Source organism: Martes martes (genome assembly GCF_963455335.1).
Source record: "Martes martes genome assembly, chromosome: 15".
Taxonomy (NCBI): domain Eukaryota; kingdom Metazoa; phylum Chordata; class Mammalia; order Carnivora; family Mustelidae; genus Martes; species Martes martes.
The window spans coordinates 65,585,440-65,612,642 of NC_137903.1; the positions used below are offsets into that span (position 1 = coordinate 65,585,440).

The 27,203-nt window shown below is 43.3% G+C and overlaps 1 protein-coding gene and 1 pseudogene across 4 annotated transcripts in view; one reads left to right on the forward strand and one right to left on the reverse strand.

The window, feature by feature from the left end:
* LOC308355573 (small ribosomal subunit protein uS5-like) overlaps positions 1-17,085 on the forward strand; it is a 44,674-nt pseudogene extending 27,589 nt beyond the window's left edge. Inside the window, exon 4 of the transcript in view lies at positions 16,639-17,085. The product of the transcript in view is annotated as a small ribosomal subunit protein uS5-like (transcript). The remainder of the gene's footprint in view (positions 1-16,638) is intronic.
* Positions 1-17,837, reverse strand: part of DNM3 (dynamin 3) — a gene marked incomplete at its 3' end in the record, with an annotated part of 535,603 nt that extends 517,766 nt beyond the window's left edge. For 2 of the 3 annotated variants that reach the window (XM_080824220.1, XM_080824221.1), the window contains exon 1: positions 17,503-17,816. In XM_080824220.1, the coding sequence (XP_080680346.1) occupies positions 17,503-17,663 (161 nt within the window). In that variant the 5' untranslated portion in view covers positions 17,664-17,816. Of the gene's footprint in view, positions 1-17,502 lie in introns of all 3 variants that reach the window. The other variant, XM_080824222.1, reaches the window with a different exon arrangement.
* Positions 17,838-27,203: the final 9,366 nt, after the last annotated feature.

A 27,203-nucleotide genomic window follows, 5' to 3' on the forward strand; every position in this document is an offset into this window, starting at 1 on the left:
TAATGGGAATATAATGTGAGCCACATAAATCACTCTGAATTTTCTAGTAGCAACATTATAAAAAAAAAATAAAAAGAAACAAGTAAATTTAACAGTCCATTTTAATTTAGTCCAGTCTCTCCAAAATATAATTATTTCAATATATAATCAATATAAAAAATTAATGAGACAATTACATTCTTCTGTTCATACCAAGGCTTTGAAATTTGGTGTGTATTTTATATTTATACCACATCTCTACTCAGAAGCTTAATTTTCATCAGAAATGCCTGATCTATATTTAATGTTATAAATGTATAGTTGAAAAAGTATTAGAACAGACTTAAAAGTTTTCCAATAACTGAATCAATGTTCCTTTTAAATTCGGGTTAAAAATTACATAAAGTTGAAAATTCAGTTTCTCAGTAGTGTTAGCCACGTGGGGGTGTGACTACAATTTTTTTTTAAGATTTTCTTTATTATTTATTTGTCAGAGAGAGAAAGAATAAGCAGGGGGAGCAGCAGACAGAGGGAGAAGCAGGCTCCCCACTGAGCAAGGAGCCCAATGCTGGACTCAATCCCAGGACCCCAAGATCAGGACCCAAGCTCAAGGCAGACACTTAACTAACAGCTACCCAGGTGTCCCTGGGACTACAATCTTAAACAGCACTTACCTAGAGTAATCTTTTTTAGATATAAATCAGATTATGTCACTATCCTGATAAAAATCCTTCCTTCAGTTGCTTACCATTGCACTCCAGGCAAAATGTAAACTATTTTTTTACACCAACAAAGTATACCTAAACTCTCTTCTGCTACTTTTCCTTCCCATACTTCCCCCTAGCCCAACTTACCTTAAATTCCTTCAGCGCACAGAGCTCTTTGACACCTTAGAGACTTAACACATACTGTTCCTTCTGCACGCAATGCTTTCTCGTAGCTCTTCCATACCTGATTCCTTTTCCTTCAGCTGAATTATCATCTGATCAGACAGGATTCCTTGATAAATCTATAAATAATGTCCCTCTCTATCATGCCCTAGCACTGTGTCATGATCATTTCTGTCATGGGATCCATACTGAGTTATAATTATACACTTTTGATTTGCTTATCATTGATTTTTCACTACATCACACCTTCTTCCATGACCGGGGAGTACGTTTGTTCACTTATTAATGCCTTTCTGCTACTAAGACAGTGCCTGGCACACAGTTTTTAATAAGCAACATCACATGTTGCAGATAATTAGTATGAGAGGCTGAAACGTCTCTATTGTATTTGTTGGCTCATTCACTCAGTATTTATTCAGAATTACTATGTGCCAAATGTGAACCAGGCTCTGCCCTCAAGAAGTTCACAATTTAATGATAGAAGTAGATAAAATAAGTCAATACAATGTAGTAAGTATAACATTAGAAAACTACTCACAGTTATGATGCCTACAAGAGGGACAAGTAACAGGAAAGATGAGAAAGTAGAAGGTAGCTGAGGTATCCAAGAGAAGAGGAGGAAGGAAACTTGAGTTGCAGATAAGAGGAGCGAGCCTGGTGAAGGAGCACATTGTTCCTTATAAAGGGACTCATGTGAAATAGGCAAAGACATGTGAAACAGTATGCTGAATGTGTGCAGGGCATGAGAAGCAGCTGCATCCAAGCATAACAGATAACCTGGAGAGGCTGGGTCATGCAGGGCCTTTAATGTCATGCCAAGAAGCTTAGATTTTATGCTGTTGGCATTAGGAGCTGAATAGTTTTCACCAAGGTAGTGACATCATTTAATTTTAATTCCATGTCAATCATGCTATGGCTGTGTGGAAGCTAGGTTGGAGGGTTACAGATGGTGAAAGCATGAAGTCCATTGCTATGGTCCAGAAGACGAATGATGCCAACTTGAACTCAGTGGTTGTAGGAATTAAGCATAGGTGATCAATTTCAGAAATACTTAGTAAAATAAGCTGTTTAAGAATCATCAGTGACCTTGGCAAGGGCAGTTTCAGTGTACTGATGGGAATGGAAGACACATTTCATTCCTTATCCACAGCTGCAGAAATCACAGAAATTGTGGAAATGGTAATTACGAGCTCCCAGATCTGGTTGCTTATTAGGAGCACCAGGAGAACTTCTGAAAAATACAGATTATGCTGGGTTAACTCCAGACCCACTGAATCAGTCACCATGAGTCAGGCCCAGGAAACTTTATTTTGACAAGTCCCCTTTAGTAAATCTTACACAAAAATCCATATATTTGCCTTGGGAGATGCTGGGATGAACCAGTCTCTCAAGTATATTTAAACCTTGTAATTCAAATCTATTTGACTCCTGGGTTCAGACATCAAGAGTTCAGAAAGTAAAGGTTGTAAAGACCAGGAAGGAGCTAAGCCAACAGCAGAAGAGGGCAGAGGTTAAATGGGAGAACCCTAAATAGATTTACAGCATTAAGAAAATGGCTAGAGAAGTACAGATGAGAGAAGGGATAACTAAAAAACTAAGGCACCTGGGCTAAGAACATTAGTTTATCAAGCTAAGAGCATCAGTTCATCAAACACAGTCAATTCTATCTCATAAGTGTAAAATATAAATCTCTAGACGTGCCTGGCCTGCTCGGTGGGTAGAGCGTGCAACTCTTAATAATGGGGTTGTGAGTTTAAGCCCCACGTTGGATGTAGAGATTACTTAAAAATAAAGTCTTAAATATATACATCTTACTAAAAGCTGTGATCTTTCACTCCCAGTCCTAACCCATCTGAAGTCGGGCCAACAATTTAATTAGTGAAAACTCAATAAAAATTAAGTACCTAAAACAGAACTGTGCAAGATGCTATGGGGAATACCAATAAGGATTTTGCAGTCTGCCTCGGTGACCAAAACCCGATGTAAATCAGTCAGAAACCTTGAAGTGCCAAACAACACGGAACCTACCCTAAAGTCATCAAGAGGTCAGAGAAGGCTGCAATCTGGCCTCTGACCTCTGACCTCTGCCTCTGGCCTATCTCAACTGATCAGGTGCCTCCTCTCCAATGATCATTTCAAACCCTAGCTCTTTCATGAAATCTTTCCTGGACTGTCCAAAGAGATGTGACATTTTCTTTAAAAGATCCAGAACACTCTGTAACTCTAAAGGCCCCCAAATTCTGTCTGAACTTCCGTCCCCAGTAATAAACACAGAACTGTTGCCACGTGATAGACACTGTTGTGTTTCCCCTGTATTAACTAATTTAATCCCCACAGCTACTCTATGAGATAGGTTCTACTATGACCTCATTGTACCGATGAGGCAGCCAGGACACCAAGAGGGTCAGTGATTTCCGAAGATAAGAGAAGTATGTAAGCGGGAAGGCTGGGATGTGAATGCAGGCAGTCCGGCCCCAGAGACTGCATGTTCCCTAGCTCAACACTTGACGGGTTCTGGAGCGCACTCTACGTGAGTCTACACTAGAGCCTGTTGAGCGCAAATACTTCTTAACTGCCTTTTCATCCCGAAGAAAGCAAATACCTGCCGACTGCCGGAATTCCTTTCGGTCACAAAAGATCGTGCTCTGCCCAGCCATGCTCGTTCCTATGTAATCAGAAATGACCACTTTGTAACAGAAAAGATGAGAAGAGTGAGAGGAAAACACACTGCAGAAGAGTGGAAAACAAAAGCTACATAGGTAAGATGTTTTGAAAATCACCTAGAGGGGCGCCTGGGTGGCTCAGTGGGTTAAAGCCTCTGCTTTCGGCTCAGGTCATGGTCTCAGGGTCCTGGGATCGAGCCCCACATCGGGCTCTCTGCTCAGTGGGGAGCCTGTTTCCTCCTCTCTCTCTGCCTGCCTCTCTGCCTACTTGTGATCTCCCTCTGTCAAATAAGTAAATAAATAAAATCTTTAAAAAAAAAAAAAAAGAAAGAAAGAAAGAAAGAAAATCACCTACAGACCTGAGAAGCCGGGTGGTAACTGCACGTTCCTGGGGATAGTGACCTGAAAGCTGCATGTTGGAAAATTCATCTGAGAGCAGCAATATTAGCATGGGATGGATGAGTGAGAAACGGAGGAAATGCGGGAGCACAATGCTGTCAGAGTTCTCCAGATGTAGGGGAGGACCTGGACTAGAATGTTCTGAATAAGGAAATTCCAATATGTATTAGATTTAGGAAGAGGATTTTAGAAATGAAAAGACTAAAAGAGATTTTTTCAGTGAGTTTTTAGGCTAGTACACCACTGGAAAAAAGGTGGACTGTTAAAGCAGATTTTAAAATCAAGCTGTTATTCCATTTTTTAAAAGATGTTATTTATTTATTTGACACACAGAGAGAGCACAAGCAGGGGGAACAGCAGGCAGAGAGAGAAACAGGCTCCCCACCAAGCAAGGAGCCCAACGTGGGGCTGGATCCCAGGACCCTGGGATCATGACCTGAGCCCAAGGCAGATGCCCAGTGGACTGGGCCACCCAGGTGCCCCCAAGCTGTATTCCATCTTTTTTTCCCCAAAGAATACAATTTATCACTGAAACAATTTTATTCAGAGCTGCTTCATGGAACTAGACATTCTGGGAGGGATTCCAGTTTTTTAACATCCACAACTATTTTCTGAAGGCCTGGAAAGGCTGGACCCAGGGAGGTCTTAACCCGTTTATATGTCTGACACTTTTTATCTACTTAGAAATAGTCTATAGAAAACATACTTTTTTTTTTTTTTAAGCCAGTTTGCTCTCTGACACCCAGCAAGCCAAATCATAGACTTTAAGTTATAAAGAAACTTCAAAGGCCTTTTGCTCAATCTGCCTCCCATCTACACCTTGCCAAGGAGCCAGTCAGTCTTTCATCCCTGGCCTCTACCCTTCTGGTGATGGAAAACTTGCTGCTTCACAGGGAACTCATTCCATTTCTTAACTCTTCTGTCGAGCAGTCTCCCTTACATTAAGCTTAAACCTGTCTGCCTATAACTGTCATCCATTTGTTCTGTGTCTTCCAGGGACATTCAGTCGATCTAATCCCTCTCCAATTAACAGCTCCTCAAATATTTGGAGACAACATCATGATACCATCAACTACTTTCTAACAAATGCATCACATAAGAATCATTAGCCTGGGGATGCCTGGGTGGCTCAGTCGGTTAAGTGTCTGCCTTTGGCTCAGGTCATGATGGAGTCCAGCACTGGGCTCCCTGCTCAGCGAGTGTCTGCTTTTCCCTCTGCCTGCTGCTCCCCCTGCTCGCACTCTCTCACTCACTTGCTTGCTCTCTCTCTGATAAATAAATGAATAAAATTTTTAAAAAGTCGTTAGCTTGATTACCCTAATAATAACAGCACAGTGCATATCAAGCCTTGTATCCTACTGGGTCACCAAGTTCTCTGAAGGAGCTGTTCAATACGGAGAGCCTCACAGAGTTTCTGGCATATAGTAAACTCTCCAAATATGACCATAAATGACTCAGTGAATGAGTAAATCCATCTGCTAATAAAATTTTCAAACATATTCTTTCTCAACTGTTTTATCATCTACCAACAACCAAACAAGTTTATTAAATTCTCTCTTCCTCAAAAATAAAATAAATGTCATATGAAGAAAATATAAACCCAGAAATAATCTGGCAGGTATTCAGGTAAATGGAACATCTTAACAAATAAAAACCACGATGGGGGAGACAATTTTTATCGTATATCCTTTTGAAAGGTCTGAGTTTTTAACATATGTACCTATTCTTTTTTTTTTCAATTAAAACATAGTTTTTCAATTAAAACATTTAGCAAAATACAAATAATAAAATTATCTCCATTTTAGGTCGCCTAGTGGAATACTATGGTATAGTGGGAATTGTGCCTTCTGTAATAAAAAGATCTGTCCTACCACCCAAGTATAGAATCATCAAATAAATGACTAGAAATAACATCAGATTTAATCTAGTCCAGAGGCATTCAACAACTTTGAGAACAACTGTAGTAAGAAATAAATTTCATATTGCAGCATGATATACACATGCAAGTATATAACTAATACAAAAGTTTCCCAGTTATGTATAGTACTTACCATTACTACTCGGGATATACTCTGATATTTTTTTAAAGCTGTCACAGCCCATTAAACTGATATCACGTCCTGCTAATGAGATATACCCACGGTTTGAAAAACACGGATCTAGTCCAACACCAATTTATTGAAGAAGAAGGTACAATTCAGCCTGGATAAGTGCTGTGCACAGAATCGCACTGCTCATTCATACAGCGTTCAATGAAAATGAGAAATGAAACGTAGCTCCTGACTTCAGGGAAGCTGCAAAGAGTTGGGCAGACACACAGGGCAACCGACTGTGCAGTCAGATCCTTGTATAGGAAGGTTATGAACAAGGGCCTGGGGAGGAGCCTCTAAATCAGACGGGAAAAGCCGAGGAAGACAGCAAGGTGATGGTTATACTGGGCTCACCCCAGCTCTCAGTGCTTTCCCCCATGGTGCCTCAGCTTACCTAAGGCAATCCTTTAACAAACATCCATCTCAAACTAAGTAACTCACAAATACTCCTAATTCTCTCGGCAGTTAAGAATTCATCTGTTTTTCTTCCTGTCTCCCTACAATATAGTAGACACTCACACCCAAACTAGGCAAGACTTCCTCTTTCCCATTCCTGCCCTTGTTCTTGAAGCAGAGAGACTCATAATCCTTCTACCATTTCCCTTCACCAACAACTTAGGGAAAAAAATCCCTGAGGAAACTATAATATTCATCATAGATAAATCAAATGAAGTATCCCCCCCTCCACAGTTTCAGATGTTTTTTGTTAGGATTAAGTAAAGAGATCTTGTAAAGTTTCTTGAATTGAATATTCAGAAAACTTTCAGTCTAGATAAAAGACTGGTAGCCATTAAATGGGTTCTAGTGCCAATTCTGGCGTGAGGAGGGGCGGTTCCCAAACCAACAAACCAACAAGCAGTGCTCTGGACACTAGCTAGGTGTCAGACAATTCAACTCAATTCTGATGCCATACCCAGAGGTAGTATCAGATTCCAAAGGTTGAGGGCTCAGTCCCACAAGGTTGTACCCCGACACCTCAAATGCCAGTCTGAATCTCCTTGGGCTCAATTCATTTGCTAGAGTGGCCCACAGGGCTCAGAGAAACATTTAACTTACTAAATCACCAGTGTATGATAAAAAGATATAACTCATGAACAACCAGATGGAAGACATGCATAGAGCAAGGTATGGGGAAAGGGCGAGGTGCTTCCATGCCCTCTCCAGGTGATCCAGACTCCCTAAATGTTCATGTGTTCATCAACTCAGGAGCTCAACGAACCCAGTCCTTTGGGGTTTTATGGAGGCCTCATTGCATAGCCATGACTGATTAAATCATTGGCTACTGGCAACTGATTCAACCTCAACCCAGTCTCTTCTCCCAGGGAACTGGGGGAAAGGACTAAAAGTTCCAACCCTCTAATCATGGGGTTAGCTCCACTGACAAGCCGCCCCCATCCTTAGGTGGTTTCCAAGTCACCTCATTAACATAACAAAAAGACACCTTTCTCATTCTCAACACAGGAAATTCCAAGGGTTTTGTGAGCTGTAAGACAGGAACCATGGATGAAGGCCAAAAAATTTGAGAAATATATTTTAGTCATATGAAATAAAATCTTAAAAAAAGGTGGAGGTGCCTGGGTTGCTCAGTTGGTTGAGCATCTGACTCTTGATTTTGGCTCAGGTCACGATCTCAGGGTTCTGAGATGCATGAAATCCCACAATGGGCTCCACACTCAGCACAAAGTCTGCTTGTCCCTCTCCCTCTGCTCCTTCCTCACCCCCGCCCCACTCAAATAAACAAATAAATAAAAATCTTAAAATTTAAAAAAGAAACATATTTCGGTCATATGAATGATCAAATATATATTTTTCTTTTTTTTTTTTTTTTTTTTAAAGATTTTATTTATTTGTTTGACAGACAGAGATCACAAGTAGGCAGAGAGGCAGGCAGAGAGAGAGGAGGAAGCAGGCTCCCTGCTGAGCAGAGAGCCCGACGTGGGGCTCGATCCCAGGACCCTGAGATCATGACCCGAGCCGAAGGCAGAGGCCTTAACCCACTGAGCCACCCAGGCGCCCCAAATATATATTTTTCTTATAAATCATAATATCACCGCCATCATTCACTGAATGTATATTATGGGCCATACACTATACATTATCTTACTTAGAACTCACATGCACCATAAATAAATAAAGTCTATATTCCCATGCCTATACTGCAGATGAGGAGATTAAGTTCCAGGGAGGTTCAGGGCCTTGCTGAGGAACATGCTACTAACAAAAGTCAGAAGTGGGACTGAAACCTTCAGTGATCAAAGCCTACACTCTATTACCAGGATATGATGACTCCTTTCAAATATTGGCTTTTTGAGATTGAAGAAAAGAAATACCATAAATAAGATTAGTCACCCATCAAATTACTAATTAAATGGATTTGTCTTTTCAATTCCAAGCCACTGAAACAAGACAATGAGGTCCTACCCACTTCTAATAGGTACGTATGTGTTATTCTTGGGTATATCATGACCTTGAAGCAGTGGGAAATGAAAATGAGACACTGTCACGAAAGAGCGCTGAGGCACCCAGTTTAATTCTCGAAATAGAGGACTTTCAGCAGGAATGTCAGAGAAAAACAAGATCTAAATCTGTCCTGTATCATTCATATAATTCATGGATTAAATATAACCTCCTTTTCCTCAACAACTATCTTGCCTTTCTAATCAATTAACATTAAGGATATAACACAATAGTAATGCTGATTGAAATTATTTATTAAAATAATTCCTATGATGTCGATGGGCCTCACTCTAAGAATACAAACAAAAAAGTAAAATATGAAACAGGCAAAACTAAAGGGTGAGGATTTGCTACCCAATACTTATCTTTTATTTTATCAAAAAGTTCACTCATTTCTTAAAATAGCAACCTTTCCAGATTTATATTATTTACTTATCCTCAACTTTTCAGAAGCTTTCCTTGGTTTAAGCAAGGTCTATCAGTGGCCATCCCGGGCACAACTTTCTAGATACGCCCACCTGGTGGGAAAAAATTAATCATGTGTGAAAACATCCACTATTTCATTTAGTCTCTCCCTGGGCCTATCTGTTTCCTAAAAGTCACAAATACAGTAATGCATCCTGCCTCAGCCAAATTACCTAGTCTAAGCCCAACCCTGACAAAAATCCTGCTCCCTGTTTCCTTCCACTATTGTATATTGGGGGCAGGAGGACGAAACATCACTGCTGGTCCGCTATCAAGTCAAGTAATGGAGGGAAATACCAAGGAGGAAAGACTGGTCCAGTGGAAAGGAATGGGAAAAGGAGGAGGCAGAGCGAGGATAAGAGAGAGGCACTTGAAAACAATAAGAGGAGGAAAAGAAGATGATGACCTGAACTGGGCTCCCAGTTCTGAACACCAAGTTCCAAACTCAGTTCTGATTCTGTTTTCGACCTTGGGCAAATCTCTTGGTTTCTCTGTATCCTAATGTAGCTCCAGGAAGTTAGCAAAAAAATTAAGACCGAAGAAAGCTTCTTACAGAACCTAGTGAAATGCCTGTCCTTGCTACCGATAAAAAGCGAAGCTGAGCTACCTATGACAAAACAGAAACAAAAGCATCAACTTGGTATTAATAAACCCTCTAATTTGTCAGAATAGTGTTTACCTCAAGAAATGCAAATGAGTGGCGACTCCCTTCCTTTACCTCCCCCACTTCTGAACAGTCTCAACATATTCCACTGTCAGGTTTGCCTTCAGAACATTTTCCCTGACATTTTGTCTTCAATTTATTTCACCACTTTAACTAACTGCCTTACTCTTTAAAAAACAAAAACAAAACAAAAAAAACCTCCCCTCCCTTTGGCATTACCCCCCGGGGGTCCTTATAGAGCAGTTGGCCCAATCCATCCACTCTTGCTTCGCCCTCACTGCACCGAGTCATACCCTTAATCTCTCCAACCTTTTTTCCCTCCTCCTCTCGTCTCAGGCCATCTCCAGTGCACAGTATCTCCGTGATAAAGCGACAGTCTAAACTCACTGCTTTGCTGTGCAGTCAGACCCGAGACACGGGTAACCACCTCCCCACTTTGACACCGATACTTTAGGACTTGCAGCCTTGAGTTGAAATGACACCAGCTGCCAAATGACACTAGAAACTCCCATATTGTCTACTTTCCTCTTATATCCCAATTCAATTACAGAATTGTGGGTTTTCAAGGTTTTTTTTTTCTTTTTTGTAAAAATAAATTGATAGAGTATAAATTATTTTGTCCCAGTTTGCGTTATACCCAACTGCATTTATTTTACAAAACCACTTGAAAGTTGAGATCTCATACCTTATGTTGTCAGTTCTCTTTTTATACATACCTCAGGTTCTGGGCATTCACACTTCCTGCTACGGTCTCACCCAGTGTACTCAGCGCTCCATAAACACATGTTCATTGACTTGACTTGCTTGTATTTCTCAAGAGTACCAACAGGAGTCATATCCAAGGCTAAATCTCAGCTTGGCCACTTACTAGCTATGTGATCATCCACAAATGACTCGTCTCTAACCCTGAGTTTCTTCCCCTATCAACACGGGGATGTGAAAACAGACCAAGTAAAGAAAGCATGGAAAGTATACCAACGGTGTCTTTGCCAGTAACTCAGTAAGGCTAAACAAACACAGGCCTCCTTCTTCCTTCCACTTTATAAAAATGTGTTCAGTATTATATAATCCACTGGGATTTTTAAGTTAATGCTCAGTGTTAAGCACCCGACTCTTGATTTCAGCTCAGGTCACAGTCTCAAGGTAGTGGTATTCTTTCTATCCATTTGCCCCTCCCCACCAAAATGTTTTTAATTAATAAATTAATCAACTAACACTGAAAGTCTGAGAAATTACAAAGCAGACTTAGATGCAGACAAAACTTTGGCCATACAGAAAGATTGGATTATTCTATATAGTACATTAGTTCAGGGCTCTTTTGACTTGGCTCTGGTGAGAGAGAAAAAGAAAATCATCTATTTCTTTCAGCTGCTTGTAGAATCCTCAATATCAAATAAATTATAGTAATAAAAAAACATAATTTAATTCCATTTATTAGCCCTAACAAAAGGTACTACTACCTAAGACAAACACCTAATATAATAAATGTATGTTCCACTGGTAGATAACCCAATAGCCTAAACGCTAGCATAATAGCATAGCTAACTATTAAGTTTCCATTCCTCGAAAGTTCTGGATGACTGCCTATCCAAATTCAATCTTAAAGAAGTTAATCAAGTTCATTTTTTGATATCTGTCAATCAAAAGTAAATTTCAAAACAGAGATATCCTATCCAGTCCAGTTTACCTAGTTGTATTGCTTCTCAGATACCATTAATAAAAAAGAATTAAGTTGATTGTGGCACTTAAAACCTACCAACTATAAATCTGTGATAACCTTAAGTATATTATGCATGTTAATTCAGCAAAAATATCTTTGTAATTTCAGGTTTTAGCAATTCATTGTTGGATGAAAAAAGTTCACGTGTCTGATTTTTTATTTAAATAGACTCTTGGGAGGGGCGTCTGGGTGGTTCAGTGGGTTGGGCCTCTGTCTTCTGCTGGGGTCATGATCTCAGGGTCCTGGGACAGAGCCCCATGGCAGGCTCTCTGCTCACTGGGGATCCTGCTTCCCCCTCTGTCTCTGCCTGCTGCTCCGCCTGCTTGTGATCTCTCTCTCTCTCTCTGTCAAATAAATAAATAAAACCTTTAAAAATAATAATAATAATAATAAAATTTAAAAAAAAAATTTTTAATGGACTCTTGGGAACCATGAGCGCAATTTTCAAAAATTATCACAACTTAATTGTTAGCACCTATTTACCTAATAACTTTAACACCTAGAACCCATTTGTTGAAAAATATTCACTAATTCAGATGCTTTGATATTTAAAAAAATACTTTCCCTCAATACAATCCTATTTCTGAATTAAGAAGTTTTACTAATATGAATGCTTCTGTGCCTAAACTCATTTGCAATTAGAGAACTCTTCCCTCCTCAATTTTTAACTACTTTCCTGAAATCAGTCAAAGAACTTAAGAATAGTGTCTATTGGGGCACTTGGGTGGCTCAGTGGGCTAAAGCTTCTGCCTTCGGCTCAGGTCACGATCCCAGGGTCCTGGGATCTAGCCCCGAATCGGGCTCTCTGCTCAGCGGGAGCCTGCTTCCTTTCCTCTCTCTGCCTGCTCTCTGCCTACTTGTGATCTCTGTCAAATAAATAAATAAAATCTTAAAAAAAAAAAAAAAAGAATAGTGTCTATCTAAGCCATATAAATGACTTACAGATTTTTTTAAGAAAATTATCTGGTTATGTCCATTGCAACAACAGCATCAAATTGCTATTAAGGTTCTCTGTCAAAAAAAACTTCAGATAATCAACGTATCTGTCTTTAAAACATCACAGTTAAATAAATATACATTTGACATTTCCACATTGAAATGTGCTCCCTCGGGGCGCCTGGGTGGCTCAGTGGGTTAAAGCCTCTGCCTTCGGCTGAGGTCATGATCCCAGGGTCCTGGGATGGAACCCCACATTGGGCTCTCTGCTCAGCAGGGAGCCTGCTTCCTCCTCTCTCTGCCTGTCTCTCTGCCTACTTGTGATCTCTGTCTGTCAAATAAATAAATAAAATCTTTAAAAAAAAAAAAAGAAATATGCTCCCTCAACATAGTCACTTTAAAAAGTCTTTTTTAATCATTAATCACAAAACCTATGCTACTTGTACAAAAATCAAAAGTCTATTTAACATTCAGACTAGAATAAAATGATGTGGAATTCTCTGCCTATATAATTAGCATTGAAGAACTAATTTTTTTAAAGATTTTATTTATTTATTTGACAGACAGAGATCACAAGTAGGCAGAGAGGAAGGCAGAGAGAGAGGAGGAAGCAGGCTCCCCGCTGAGCAGGGAGCCCGATGGGGGGCTCCATCCCATGACCATGGGATCATGACCCGAGCAGAAGGCAGAGGCTGAACCCACTGAGACACCCAGGTGCCCTGAAGAACTAATTTTTTTAATTTAATTTTTTTTCAGTGTTCCAAAATTCATTGTTTATGCACCATACCCAGTGCTCCATGCAATACGTGCCCTCCATAATATCCACCACCAGGCTCACCCAACCTACCACCCCCTCACCCCCAAAACCCTCAGCTTGTTTCTCAGAATCCACAGTCTCTCGTGGTTCGTCTCCCCCTCCGATTTCCCCAACTCCCTTCTCCTCTCCATCTCCCGATGTCCTCTGTGTTATTCCTCACGTTTCAGAAGTAAGTGAAACCTTATGATGATTGACTCTCTCTGCTTGACTTATTTCACTCAGTATAATCTCCTCCAGTCCCGTCCATGTTGATACAAAAGTTGGGTATTCGTCCTTTCTGATGGAGGCATAATACTCCATTGTATATATGGACCACATCTTCCTTATCCATTCGTCCGTTGAAGGGCATCTTGGTTCTTTCCACAGTTGGGCAACTGTAGCCATTGCTGCTATGAACATTGGGGTACAGGTGGCCCTTATTCTCCCTACATCTGTATCTTTGGGGTAAATATCCAGTAGTGCAGTTGCAGGGTCATAGGGAAGCTCTATTTTTAATTTCTTAAGGAATCGCCACACTGTTTTCCAAAGTGGCTACACCAATCCGCATTCCCACGAATAGCGTAAGAGGAAAACTAATGTTTTTAACAAGTATATCATCATAAAACATTTGCACATTAGCGACTAGTACAGTTTTCATTTAATACCTCCATAAGCAAGTCATATGTGCTCTAAACACACACTTAAATAAACAACCCAATTACATGCTACAGCTCCCTTCAAGAATGTCTAATATAGTAAAGAAAAGTACTTATCCTTTAACTAATATTGCTTCTGCCTAAGGGGTTGCCTCAAATCTTCTGTGAAATGAGGCAAGGTAGACATAAATAAATATGAATAATAGTATTAGTGTGGCAGCTTCTTGTTCACTGAGGTGGTGATTGATCAAACAAAGAAGCTAAAAGTATTTATCAGAGGTTCGGTAAATCTAAGTATGGCGGGAGCAACATGGTACAAATGTTTTAGGGTACAGGTATGGAACCTAGACACCCCATGCTTGGATCCATCCTAGTTCCACTGGTCTTATCTCAAATTAGATTAGCCATGAGCAAGCTACTCAAACTCTCTAAATCTCGAATTTCTTCTTCCATAAAATGGAACTCTTAAGAGTACCTTCCTTTGTGAGGCTTTAAGAGTATTAAATGAGATTACCCACGTATAACCCCTTAAAATAGTATCAGATGCACAGCAAGCTCTCAATAAATGTTAACCACTATCATCATCATCTCACTGCACTGTTAAAAAAAAAAAAAAATTGGAGGGACGCCTGGGTGGCTCAGTTGGTTAAGCGGCTGCCTTCGGCTCAGGTCATGATCCCAGAGTCCCGCATCGGGCTCCTTGCTCAGCAGGGAGCCTGCTTCTCGCTCTGCCTCTGCCTGCCTCTTTGTCTGCCTGTACTCACTCTCTCTGACAAATAAATAAATAAAATCTTAAAAAAAATTGGATATGAAAGTAGTTGAGTAAATTCAGTTCTTCCACACACAAACCAAACAAATGGGCAGACCCCCAGTCCAGATGATGAACCCCTCTATTCACACCATGGGTCTCAGCTTCTACTCATTCGACCTTACGCTGCCTCTCACTGCCAGTCTATACCTCATCTGAACAACCAAAAGAACAATCTGGTTCCTCACACTATATTACATTAATATGTAAATTCATCACTTCAGAAAGAAAATCACAAACAAGCAGTTCATTCATGACTCATTTTATCCATAACAATCTCAAACTTGTCACCCCAAAATTGGATTTTACAGCTACAGTTAAATGAAGTAAACACATTCACAACCAAATTCATTCAGTGGTATCAGAAAAAAAAAATCAATATAAACTATCTGAGAGAAGAAAATAGTCCATTAACTATGGATTGTTAAATATTGAGGAAAATGCATCATTATTTTGAAGAGAACAAGCTTAAATGAGAGCAAACACAAGCAATGACCCCTTGTTTTATGACTACATTCAGTAACTGCACAGACGCCAGAGTCTTAAAATGAAAAAACAGCTACATGTCAAAGAAGAAAGTTTCATCCTTAAAGGAAAGGGCCTTATCTTTACTGCAAAATTTCTGGATAACAAAAAGATAAAAGGTTACAGTGGAATATGAGTAGTTTTTTTTCTGCCTAGGACCAATCTCCTTTCAAAATTGAGAACTCCTTTTTCCCTAAGGTTGGTTTATAATTAGAAATTAGATTCCTCAATAATTCAATGACTGAAACCTTTATTAAAGTCAAATGACCTTTTTAATTAATTTTTTTCCTAATATATAAGCTCTGCTAGGCAAGCGTCATCTCTATAGATAATAAAGCCTTTATATATTTATTAAATGAGAATTTCCCTCTATGTTCATCCTTTGATATTTTAACACTAATTAATTATTGGTAAAACTTTTCAATAAAGTATAATAAAGTACTAACGTATTTTGCTAAATGCTCTGATTTGTATAATGCTTATAATATCTGTATTTTTCATTTTATCATGAAAAATATTTAAGCTAAAATAATTTACTCTTCCATTCTCTTTTTTTGAAATTCTCGTTTTAAAAGACTATAGCTAGTGAGGGGAAACGTATACAATTTTATTATAGTATTAAGAAGTGTGTCAGGACAGAATTAAGATACATGCCTAAAACTGACATTAGGTTCAAAAGCTCTTGACACAAACAATGCATTTATAATACAGGCCCACCCAAGTAAATACATTAAGGATGCATAAAAATATGGTAATCACATTTGAATTAGTCACTATTTTAATCTTTAAGTATTTGTTTTAAAAACAAAAGTAGTTAAATGACTATTAAGGTACCATGCTAAATGTCCTGGAGTTTGAAAATTCAAAAATACATTGTCCTCAAACCTCACTTTCCCTATGGATACCACTTTGCCAATAAATCCAAAAACATAAAACCCTTAAGTATATGACTGCCCTATGTATATGTTTGGAATCCCATTCACCCATCACTCCACCATTAGTCTAAGATGACGTATGCAAAATGTTTCACCATCACTTTTCTCATCACTCAAAACGGTAAAACCAAAGTGAAGTGATTAAGAGACTTATGCAAAGATACCAGCCAATGGTCAGCAATTTTACTTTTTTATTAGGATTTTAAGCTTTCTAGCTCATACAAGGAGAAAAAGAAAGAGTGTCATCGGACAGACAGAGCATCGGCTGAGAGGGGGAAAAAACATGCACTTTATAGATACTAAGAGATGTGGGAATATCGGAATTTTGCACACCACCAAACACTAACAAAAAGAGAGAAAAGGGAACAGGAACGTTCTGAATGTAAAACCACTTAACCAGCCTAATAAGAAGCGTAAAGCACAGTCTCGGGCCGTCCCCACTCCGGCCCACGGTCGCGGGGCTGCCCCTTCTACCGGGTTTACTACGGAGAGCAGGTTTCAGCTTTCGTAACGCTTTCAAACGGGTTTTTCTTGGCAAATGTCTGCACTCCTCGGGCGAGGCCGTTAAGGTAACTTAATCCCTCGCGAATTGCTCGGTGGGAGAAATGCTGATTCCCAATTCAAAAATCAATCCTTTAGCTTTTTCTGGGTCGAGAGTCACGGCGAACGCCGCAACCATCATTCGGATTCAGCATTTCGTCTCGAAGACCGGCCGGACGGAGCAGCGCGCGGGGACCAAGGACGCTGGGGGAGGGGCGCGGGGAGCGCGCGGGGGGACGCGGGTCCGCTCCGAGACGATGCGGGAATGACATGGCATCTGGGCAGCGCACGCCCTCGCTCGCCCCCTCGGTCCCCGGCCAGAAGCCCGGGAGGGGAGGAGGTGCCGCCGCGGACACGGCCGCTATTCGGCGACTCTCGGGGAGAACGTGGGGCAGCGCGGCCGGGGAAGCCTCCGCACAACAAACGGCTTCTTTCTCCGCGCACCCCGCCTCCCCGGCCAGGGGCAGGGACGACTGTCTCGCACAGCGGCCAGCTGAGCGGGGCCGAGAGCCGGGGCGACGAGGACAGCAGCTCCCCGGGGGGCGGGGGGTCGAGCCCCTGAGCCGGGCGGAGAGCCGCGGGGAGGCTGACAGGAAAAGGAGGGGTGCGGCGCCGGGGGAACGGGAGAGACCGGGACCGGGGCGCTCCCGGGCGCGCGACGCATCCCGGCTGCCCGAGGCTGGCGCGCCGGGCGGGGGAAGCGGCTCCCGGGCGGACCCCTCCCCTGGCTCCCCGACCGGAGGACGCGGAGGAAATGGCTTTGTATCGCAGGATGAAAGACAGACAGGAGGGCCAGCAGCCGCGGGGGGGACGGAGGATGCCCGGAGCCGGGACGACCCCGCCCGCCCCACGGACGCCGCCGCTCGGCCCTCCGTTCCGCCTGCGCCGCGGCTCGGTGCTCGGGCTCCCGCCGCCCCGGCGCGCTCCGGCGGCCCCGAGCGGGGTCGCCGGCCCCGCCCCCCGCGCCCCGCGCGCTCACCTGCCCACGAAGTTCTCGAGCACCGAGCTCTTGCCCGCGCTCTGGCCGCCCACCACGGCGATCTGCGGCAGCTCCAGCAGGCAGCTCTGCCCCAGCGCCGAGAAGGCGTCCTGCAGCCGGTTCACCAGCGGGATCAGCTCCTCCATCTCCCGGTTCCCCATCCTGCCAGCGCCGCCGGCCGCCCGCCGGTCCCTGCTCTCCTCTGCGACCTGGCGGGGGAGCTGGGGCCGCGCCGCGCGAGCCGCCCCTGCCGCGCTGGGTGCTGCCAGCGGGTTCCAGCGCCGACGTCGGACCCCGCCGCGCGCCCGCCGCTCGGCTCTGACAGCTCACGGCCCGCAGCGCGCCTGCGCGGGCGGGAGGGGCGTGGCCCGGCGGCTCGGCCGCCCCAGGCGCGCCCCGCCCGGCGGCGATTCGGCGGGAGGCTTCGGGCCGGACCCCGCGGCCGCGCGCGCACGCACTGCCTCCCAGCTGCGGCCAGATGCACGACCTGCGTCTCTGGAACCGGAGCTCGGAGGCGCGGGTACGGCACTCGGTCGGGGGATCGGCACCGGCTACGAAGCCCTACGGATAACCGCTCAGCCCTGTCAGCAGCGGTAGCCCAGCACCTCGGTCGCCGCCAGAGCCACTTCCCTGGAGCAAGTCCCGTGTGCCCGCGCCCCGCCTCAGAGCGCAGCTCCCCTCAGAGCGCAGCTCCCCTCAGAGCGCAGCTCCCCTCAGAGCGCAGCTCCCCTCAGAGCGCAGCTCCCCTCAGAGCGCAGCTCCCCTCAGAGCGGCCGGCCTGCGCAGTCCGAGTCCTCGCCTCCGACGTCCACTTCGGGACCTCCGCGGTCGGACCCTGCGGGATCGCTCGACCTTACTGACCCCACCTCCCAGCCCGACGGAGCGGAAACGTCAGCCCGCCGTGCCCGCGCCGCCGCGCTCCGTCTCTGCCGACCTCCGCGACTCCTCCGGCCTCGCCCCCGCCCAGCCGCCTCGGGGGCCACCGCAGAGCGAGCGCTCGGCACAGTCGGTCGAGCCGAGCGCACTGACACGTGCCTGCGCGGCGGGTCTGCGCCGCCGACGGAGACACAAAGACCAGCGGCTGGGCTCGCTCGGCTCCTTACGGGGCTGCTCTTCACGAGTAAACACACGTGCTCTCCGGGACCGAATTCACGGGCCTTTCCTGGCTCGCACTTTGGACTCTACCTGAGGATTCTGCCTTGGCTTCCATTCCGCGTACTGCCCGGCGGCCGCGGGAAGCGAAACGCTGGCCCGCCTCCCTCCCTTTTACCACAGACAAGTCCCGCTGGTCCTGGACCTCACGACCTGAAGGTCCCACAAGGACCTCTGACTTAACTGACTCAAAAGTGAGCTCATCTTCTCTAATCTCAGCACTTAATGCTGTAAAGTTCCCTTTAGCCCTAAAAAGACTTGTGTAAAAAATGCCCAAATGACCACAGCACTAAGAAGAACCTAAATGTCCATCAAAAGGTGAATGAATGAGCAAGTAGGACCTGGGCATACTTCTAAGCAACAAAAAGGAGTGAGCGTCTGATAGAGCAATAACGTCGTTTCAGCTTCAGATGATTAATGTTGAATGAAAGACCCCAAAGAGGACATATTGTATGCTTCCATTTATACGAAGTTGTGCAATAGGCAAAATTATCTATGTTGATAGAAATCAGACCACTGGTTGCTTTTGAGGTGTAGGGATTGACTGCGAGAGGCACCAGAGATCTTTGCAGAGTGAGGGAAATGTTCTATGTCTTGATTTGGATATGAGTAGACATTGGTGGACTCATCGACCTAAACATTTAAGATCTCTGCATTTCATTGTAAACTGTATCTCAACTTTTTTAAAAAGCGAAGGCGAAAGACAAAGCCGACTGCATCATCTCCTCCACAGAAGAGCATCCCTTGCAGGCTATCTGCCCACCATGCCTTCTCCAGGAATCCCCCCTCCATCCACCAGACGGTTGTAGCCTGAGTAGTCATGAAGATAGAAGGGCATGAAGAGCAACTAACTGTGTCCTCCGGGTGCTTCCTATCTCAGCAAGAGGCCTGCCCAGTCCCAACCCAGACTCTGGACATCATGCTACTCCTTTGCGCTCTCTCTCAACCTCATCCCCTATATCAAGTTGGATCCCAAATTATGCCCATTCTACCTCCCTAGAGCCCACCTCATCCCCTTCATCTTTGCTGTCGGTGCCTCATTTATAACTATCATTTGTTAACTATCTTCTTACGTATTTCCCATATATATGTGCCCTAAATAGATTGTCATTACTGTATTTGGCACATCGCATTGAATCTCTGATTTACATGTCTCCTTCTTCCACTAATGTGATAGGCAGAATAATGTCCCCCTACCAAGGATGTCCACGTTTAAATATTCAGAAACTGTGAATATGTTACCTGTCATGGCAAACGGAACTTTGCAGATGTGATTAAACTAAGGACCTTGTGATGGGGAGAATATGCTGGACTATCCTGATGGGCCCAGACTAATCACATGGATCCTGAAGGAGAGAGAGCCTTACCTGGCTGTTTCAGAGGGAGATGTGACTATGGAAGAATGGTCACAGAGATACAGCTTTGCTGCCTTTAAGATGGAGGGGGGTGGGCAGAAGCCAAGAGATGTTGACCACCTCTAGAAGCTGGAGGAGTCAGGGAAACAGATTCTCCCTAGAACCTCCAAAAGGAACACAGCTCTGTTGACACTTTGATTTTTTCAGTGAGATCTGCGTCAAACTTCTGACCTACAGAGCTGTAAGATAACAATTTGTGTTGTTGTAAGCCACTAAGTTTGTGCTAATTCATTACAGCAGCCATAGAAAGCCAATACAACTAGGGGCGCCTGGGTGGCTCAGTGGGTTAAAGCCTCTGCCTTCGGCTTAGGTCATGATCCCAGGGTCCTGGGATCGAGCCCCACATCGGGCTCTCTGCTCAGCGGGGAGCCTGCTTCCCCTCCTCTCTCTCTCTGCCTGCTTCTCTGTGATCTCTGTCTGTCAAATAAATAAATAAAATCTTAAAAAAAAAAAAAAAAAAGAAAGCCAATACAACTAATGATATGTTCCTTGAGGGCAAGATCCATCTTTCTGATCCTCAGTGCGTGCACCTAAGAACACCACAGTCAACGGGGGATAGACAGAAACAAATTATCACAGCACAAGGTAGTACGTGTTCTGTTCCAACGGTGATACGGACTGACCTGTGTCTCCTCAAAATTCATATGCTGAAGTCCTCGGTGTGGCTGTATTTAGAGTAAGGTTAAATGAGGTCATAAGGCTGGAGCACTGATCTAGCAGGACTGACGTCCTTACAAAGCTTGCTCTATCTCTGCCATGCGGGGGCACAGGGAGAAGCAGGCCATCTGCGAACCAGGAACAGAGTCCTTACCGGGAACCAAATCAGTCAGCACCTGAATGTCAGACTTCCCAGCCTCCCAAATTCTGAGGAAATAAGCGTCTGTTGTTTAAGCCACCCCGTCTATATGTCGTTACAGCACTCTGAGCAGACTCAGACATCACGTTAGTTTAAAGGGAAAACAAGATGGGAATCAGGGAGCTACAATTCCGTCTGGGGAGGCCTTGAGGAGATGTCCCACACTCTGCTCTGTGCTGTGAGGAACACAAAACACTGAGAAGCCCTCGCCCTGAGTATCTCGCATTCTAATGTAACAGACAATGTTACCATGCATTAGACAGAGAATGTATAATCATTATAGAAATTTGCATTTCATGTGCGCTGAAGCCACGCATGTCATCTCTACTCTCTAGAATTTCCTTCAAATCAGTCCCGCACACCCACTTCAAGAAACCAACCTGAACTACTTTTGTTCATTGGTTTCCCTCTTTACTTCCCATTTCCAGAGTCAGTTCTGCAATAACACGGAACCAGGCGAAATTTAATACTCACACTCAACATGCTTTTGGCATAAATTTATCTAAATAAAACAAATAGCCAAGAAAAGGAAAACTCCGAGGGGAAAATCTTAGGGGGAATTTTTGACACAAAGACAACCTACACCTTTGAGGGTGGGTGTGAAGCAGCAAAGGGGAGCCCGGTCAGCTGCCCCTGCTTCCTGACTGCATCACGTGATCGCCTCAGCCCTGCTCCAGCACCAAATGATGAGTGCAAACTCCTGCTCTCTATCACATTCGTTTCCTCACCACGAGGGAGAAGATTCCTAAAGGTTAACAGCCATTTTCAGGTGTGGCTCTCTATCTAAGAAGTTAACTTTTTATGAACACATCTGAACTGTTATGGAAATGAGTATTTTCCTTCAGGGTCATTTTGAGAAGCAACAAGCCTATTGCAGTAATGCTGCATTTCATACAGTATCACGGAACGCCTCCTTTGAAATAAGCCTTATCGCAGGGGCGCCTGGGTGGCTCAGTGGGTTAAAGCCTCTGCCTTCGGCTCAGATCATGGTCCCAGGGTCTTGGGATCAAGCCCCACATCGGGCTCTCTGCTCAGCAGGGAGCCTGCTTCCCCTTCTTCTCTCTCTGCCTGCCTCTCTGCCTGCTTGTGATCTCTGTCTGTCAAATAAATAAATAAAAATCTTAAAAAAAAAAAAAAAAAGAAATAAGCCTTATCGCAAAACCCGGATTCAGTTTTCCACAGTCTCACATCATTTCAGATGAACAGAATATTATCTATGTTGATTTCCTGCCACATTCATAGGACTTAGTACCAAATAACTTTTGGTTAATTCTAAGAATTAAATATATATGTTTAAATATCCGTATCTTAAATAGACATATATTTTTAAAACATGCTACAGGCTGGAAGCAAACTCTAGGAAGTTAGAAAAGTCTTGAGGAGGGAAAACATCTCTGGAAAAATATTTAACCTCTCGAAAAAGAGCACACACTTGAATATATGATTTAGGAATTCACGGTTTAAAAAAAAAAAAGTCACATTTCTGCAGACCCACATCTCATATATCTCCCACAGTGCCTAGCTCAGTAATCAATAAATATTTATGAAGCATCTGAACCCAAACTTTAAGCATTTGTCATGTCAATCTTCGTGAGTGCTGCTGGGTAAATTATAGTATTACTCTGTGTACAATTTAGGACCTATTCGAGCCCTACAGTTCTTTCTGCAAAGGTTATTACTTGGACGGATTTTAGATCTTACTGCCCATCAGTTTATCTGCAGGCATCTTTTGAGTTTCTGTGAAAGCCAGTGAACGTCCAGTATAGACACACAGACTTCCAATACCATAGCCATGCTTGTTGGCACTTACGTCTCTCGGGGCTTCTCTCCTTCAGCCAAGAGCAGGGGTCAGAAAGCAAAGACTCCTCGGGTGCCTGGGTGGCTCAGTTGGCTAAGTGTCTGCCTTTGGCTCAGGTCATGATCCCGGAGTCCCTGGATCAAGTCCCGCATTGGGCTCCCAGCTATGCAGGGAGAAGCAGACTCCCTCTGACCTTCTCCCCTCTCATTCTCTCTCTCTCTCAAATAAATACGTAAAATATTAAAAAAAGAAAGTAAAGACTCCCAATTTTATTACTCATATTTTTCCTTAGCCGTCATCAGGGAGCAAAATTACTCTGGAAGAACCACTCGGGTCTCCTACCCTTACCACTTCTGTCAGTCTGAGGTCTGACAGATGGAATCTCACCAGTAGTCCCACGGAAGCATGGCTGTACTGACACACCTACAGGGCGGATAATACCGATGGGCAAGCTTAAGATATTAAAACAGAAGGGATAGGAAGCACTCTCTACATCACTCAAGTCTGATTTAGTAGCCAGTTTGTGCCTCCTTCCATCAAGCAGGTATAGTTGGGTTCTTCTGTAAGCAAAGGCCACACGTACCGAAGTCAAACAGAAGTCACAGAGGACTCCTTTTAAAAGGAGGGTCCCCCAGTGCTTTTTAATTCTCCTTGGTTAAATTATGACTCTTATACAGATAGAGATAAATAGGTATAATCATATATTAATTGCACATATATATAAAATTATATCCTCATTAATGATATAATAACATTTTATGTATATAGGCAAGCTATAATGGCCATTTAAAATATGCTTATGAAGATTTTTCACTGACACAGAGCAATGCTATGAATAAAATATTAAATGAAAAATGCAGGATATAAAATTTTTTATATAGTATTATCATACCTGCATGATGGACTGTCTAGGGGAAAAAAACTAGAAAGAAAAGTATCCAAAAATTTAATGTTAGCTCCATGAGAAAGTATGGAAAATTTTTATTGTCCTCTTCCATTTTTTTCTCAAATTTTCTACAATGCATATGTATTGCTCTTACAATTTAAAACTGAATAAAAATGCCATTTGACTGAACCATATAATTGGCTTTCATAGCCACCAGCTTGTCAACAACGAAAGTGTTGTGTACTATACGGTGAAAATAACATGTCAAATAGAAGGGGAGAGTCCATGAGTTCCTTGACCCCCAAGTCTTTGCCATCCACTGGCAGCTAATAACTGGCAAGTGATCACTGAGACTTTAAACATTTCTTTCTGACTCAAACAGCAGAATTGTTACAAGCCCAGGCCCCTACGGTCACTGGGATTATCATCAGCCAAGTACACCAACCTGTAGACTAACCAAAACTACAGCAAAGTAGGTACGGGGCTGCATTTCGTTTGCTTAAAGCAATGCCATAATCTCTGGCATCAATAAGCCAGACGTAAAAGATTGCATCCTGTATGAACACGTTTCTACGACACTTTAGAGAAAGCAGAACTAATCTGTGATGACAGAAAGCAGTGTGGGGCTGAGGGTGGGGACAGGGCATTCACGGCAACGGGGCATGTGGAGTCCCCATCTTGACTCTGCTGGGATTGTGTGGTTGTGTATGTTTGCCAAAACTCACTGAACTGTAAATGTAAAGTGGTGCATTTTGTTTTATGTCAATTACACTGCAATAAAAATAATCTATGACATTTATGACACACACCTGTATGACGTGGAACGGTAACACAGAATGCGATAGGCTCGGTCTGGGGATATCCTTAGTAAGGGACAGCCATAATCATGCTGTGTTTTAAGGGGATAAAAATATACGAACTCTCCAAGAAGCTTGCGATGATGACTCCAAAATTCTGCCCATAGAGACTTACTCCGTTGGGATCCCTGAGTATTATACTGACAAGAAACCATCACTTAGAGAAGGGGAAGAAACACTTTATCATTAAAAACTATCTCTTAGGGGGCACCTGGGTGGCTCAGTAGGTTGGCCTCTGCCTTCAGCACCTGCTTTCAGCTGGTCCCGGGGTCCTGGGATTGAGGCCTATGTCAAGCCCCATGTCATGTCCGGTTCCCAGCTCAGTGGGGAGCCTGCTTCTCCCTCTCCTCCCCACTCCTGCTCTCTGTCACTATTTCTGCCTTTCTCTCTCTCTCTCAAATAAATAAATGAAATCTTAAAAAAAAAAAAAAAAAGCCAACTATCTCTTAGAGAAGATTATATTCCAGCAACGTCAGCTCAGGAAGGGGGTCTGGGACAAGAGTGGAAAGAGTCCCCTAATCACACTAGAGTGAGAGTGTCCTAGGACAAATTTCCCCATTTCACATGGTCTCCTCTCTTTCATTTTATAGGAGAAACGTAAACCTTGGAGAAAAACGTAAACCCTGTGCATACCTGTGAGGCCCAGTTGAACCCCAGTTCCCTCCCTCTTGGAGGTCATGAACAACACTGAACAGCTTTTAACTATTTTTTTAACTATATATATATGTATTTTTAAAGATTTTATTTATTTATTTGACAGACAGAGATCACAAGTAGGCAGAGAGACAGGCAGAGAGAGAGAGAGAAGCAGGCTCCCCGCCGAGCAGAGAGCCCGATGCAGGGGCTTGATCCCAGGACCCTGAGATCATGACCTGAGCCAAAGGCAGAGCCCCAACCCACTGAGCCACCCGGGCGCCCCTCATTGACAGCTTTTGATACTGCTTTACACCCGCAGAGTATTTTCATGTCACAGCTTCCTTTAAAGTAGCAGCTAACGGAAAGCAATAGAATTCCCCTTTCACAATTAAGAAAACTGAGACAAATCAAAGAAGTTAGGTGACTCGACCAGTGTCACACAGGCAAAACTACTAGAGATGCTCCCTGATCTGCTTCAGTGTGCCATACTTGGATTATCCCTATAAGAAAACCTGAAACCTTGTGATACCTAGTACCTACATTGGCCAAACATAGACTGAGACTGAAAAATACACAGTACATTACTCTCTTTTTATCTTTATGTAAATCATTTCGGTTGTCGTGACCTAGAGTCAGCGGATTGGGATTCAAGTTCCTACTGGCTGTGTGATTCACTCTCCTAGCCCTTAATTTCATCTGTAAAATGGGACTATTAATGTCTATTCTTCCTAATTCATAGAACTATTGTGAAATCTAATAAATAATGAACATTAAAATATTCCATAAACTGCAAGGCATCAAATGACTATTAAATGTTTTATTTATAATTATCCAAATCTACCCAGGAATTGTAAATATATTTTATTAATTACCAAAGGGTTTTCTTGATTAACTATAATTTTTATATGATTTGTGTGATAAATATGTGAAAAAATATCTTCAAGTATCCTACTATTCATGTATCTCATCAATTTTAGGATTCCTTCATCTGGCAAATTAGAATTGGGGAAGAGTTCACTCTTAGGCAGAGCCCAGAAATAACCCGACAGAAAGTATAGTTGAAAGTAACAGTTCAGGGGCACCTGGGTGGCTCAGTGGGGTAAAGCCTCTGCCTTCGGCTCAGGTCATGATCCCAGGGTCCTGGGATCGAGCCCCGCATCGGGCTCTCTGCTCAGCAAGGAGCCTGCTTCCTTCTCTCTCTGCCTGCTTCTCTGTGATCTCCATCTGTCAAATAAATAAATAAATAAAATCTTAAAAAAAAAAAAAGTAACAGTTCACTAGGAATCAAGCATGACAAAGTCATAGAAAGCAAGATACATTTCTCACAAATAAACACAAGCAAGAACAGCCGGAAAGCAATGAATAAAGAGGAGGCCAAAATGGGTTGAGATTGACTTCGACGGAGAAATTACAATTAAGCATAATTTCTTTACAACTTGTGTTTTCTCTGTGTGCAGTTTGAAAAGAACTTAAAATAGAATCAAGGTAGCCGATGACAAAAGTATCGTTTCCAGATTCTCCAGGAAAATGACGCAAAGGCAGGCAAGGGTCTCCAAGAATGCCCGCTCCCTGCAGGGTCCTATTTAGACTTTCCTCAGTGACTGTCCCAGCAGAACTCTCAACTTGTACTCTGCTCCCCTGCCCCTGGCCAGCATCCTCATCTGCCTTGAAAACTATCTGTCGATCCAAGAGTGAGTCCTTTACCAAGACTGCCAAAAAGCCAGTCATTGTGAAAAGTCAGTACCCCTGGGTCTCATAGACGAAAGGTCAAAAACCAAGACCCTGGATTCCACCACCACGTCCCTACTCCGTCCACCTGCCACCCTGTTTGAGGAAATGGCTTCCTGCTTCCCTTGAAGACATGACCTTGCAAATCTCCTTTTAAAGTAGCCTGAGGAAGTTATTTTCTCTCTGTTTTTTCTTCCAACCCCACATAAATTATTTTAGGAGTGTAAATGCTGACAGATATGTGCTGAGAGAATAGAAAGAGGAAATTCACAGAAAAGGTAACAGGCAGGTTTAACCCCAACTCCTTTTCATGCAATTTATTTATTTTTTTATTGGCAAAAACTGCCCAACACCTTATTGCTGAAAATCTATG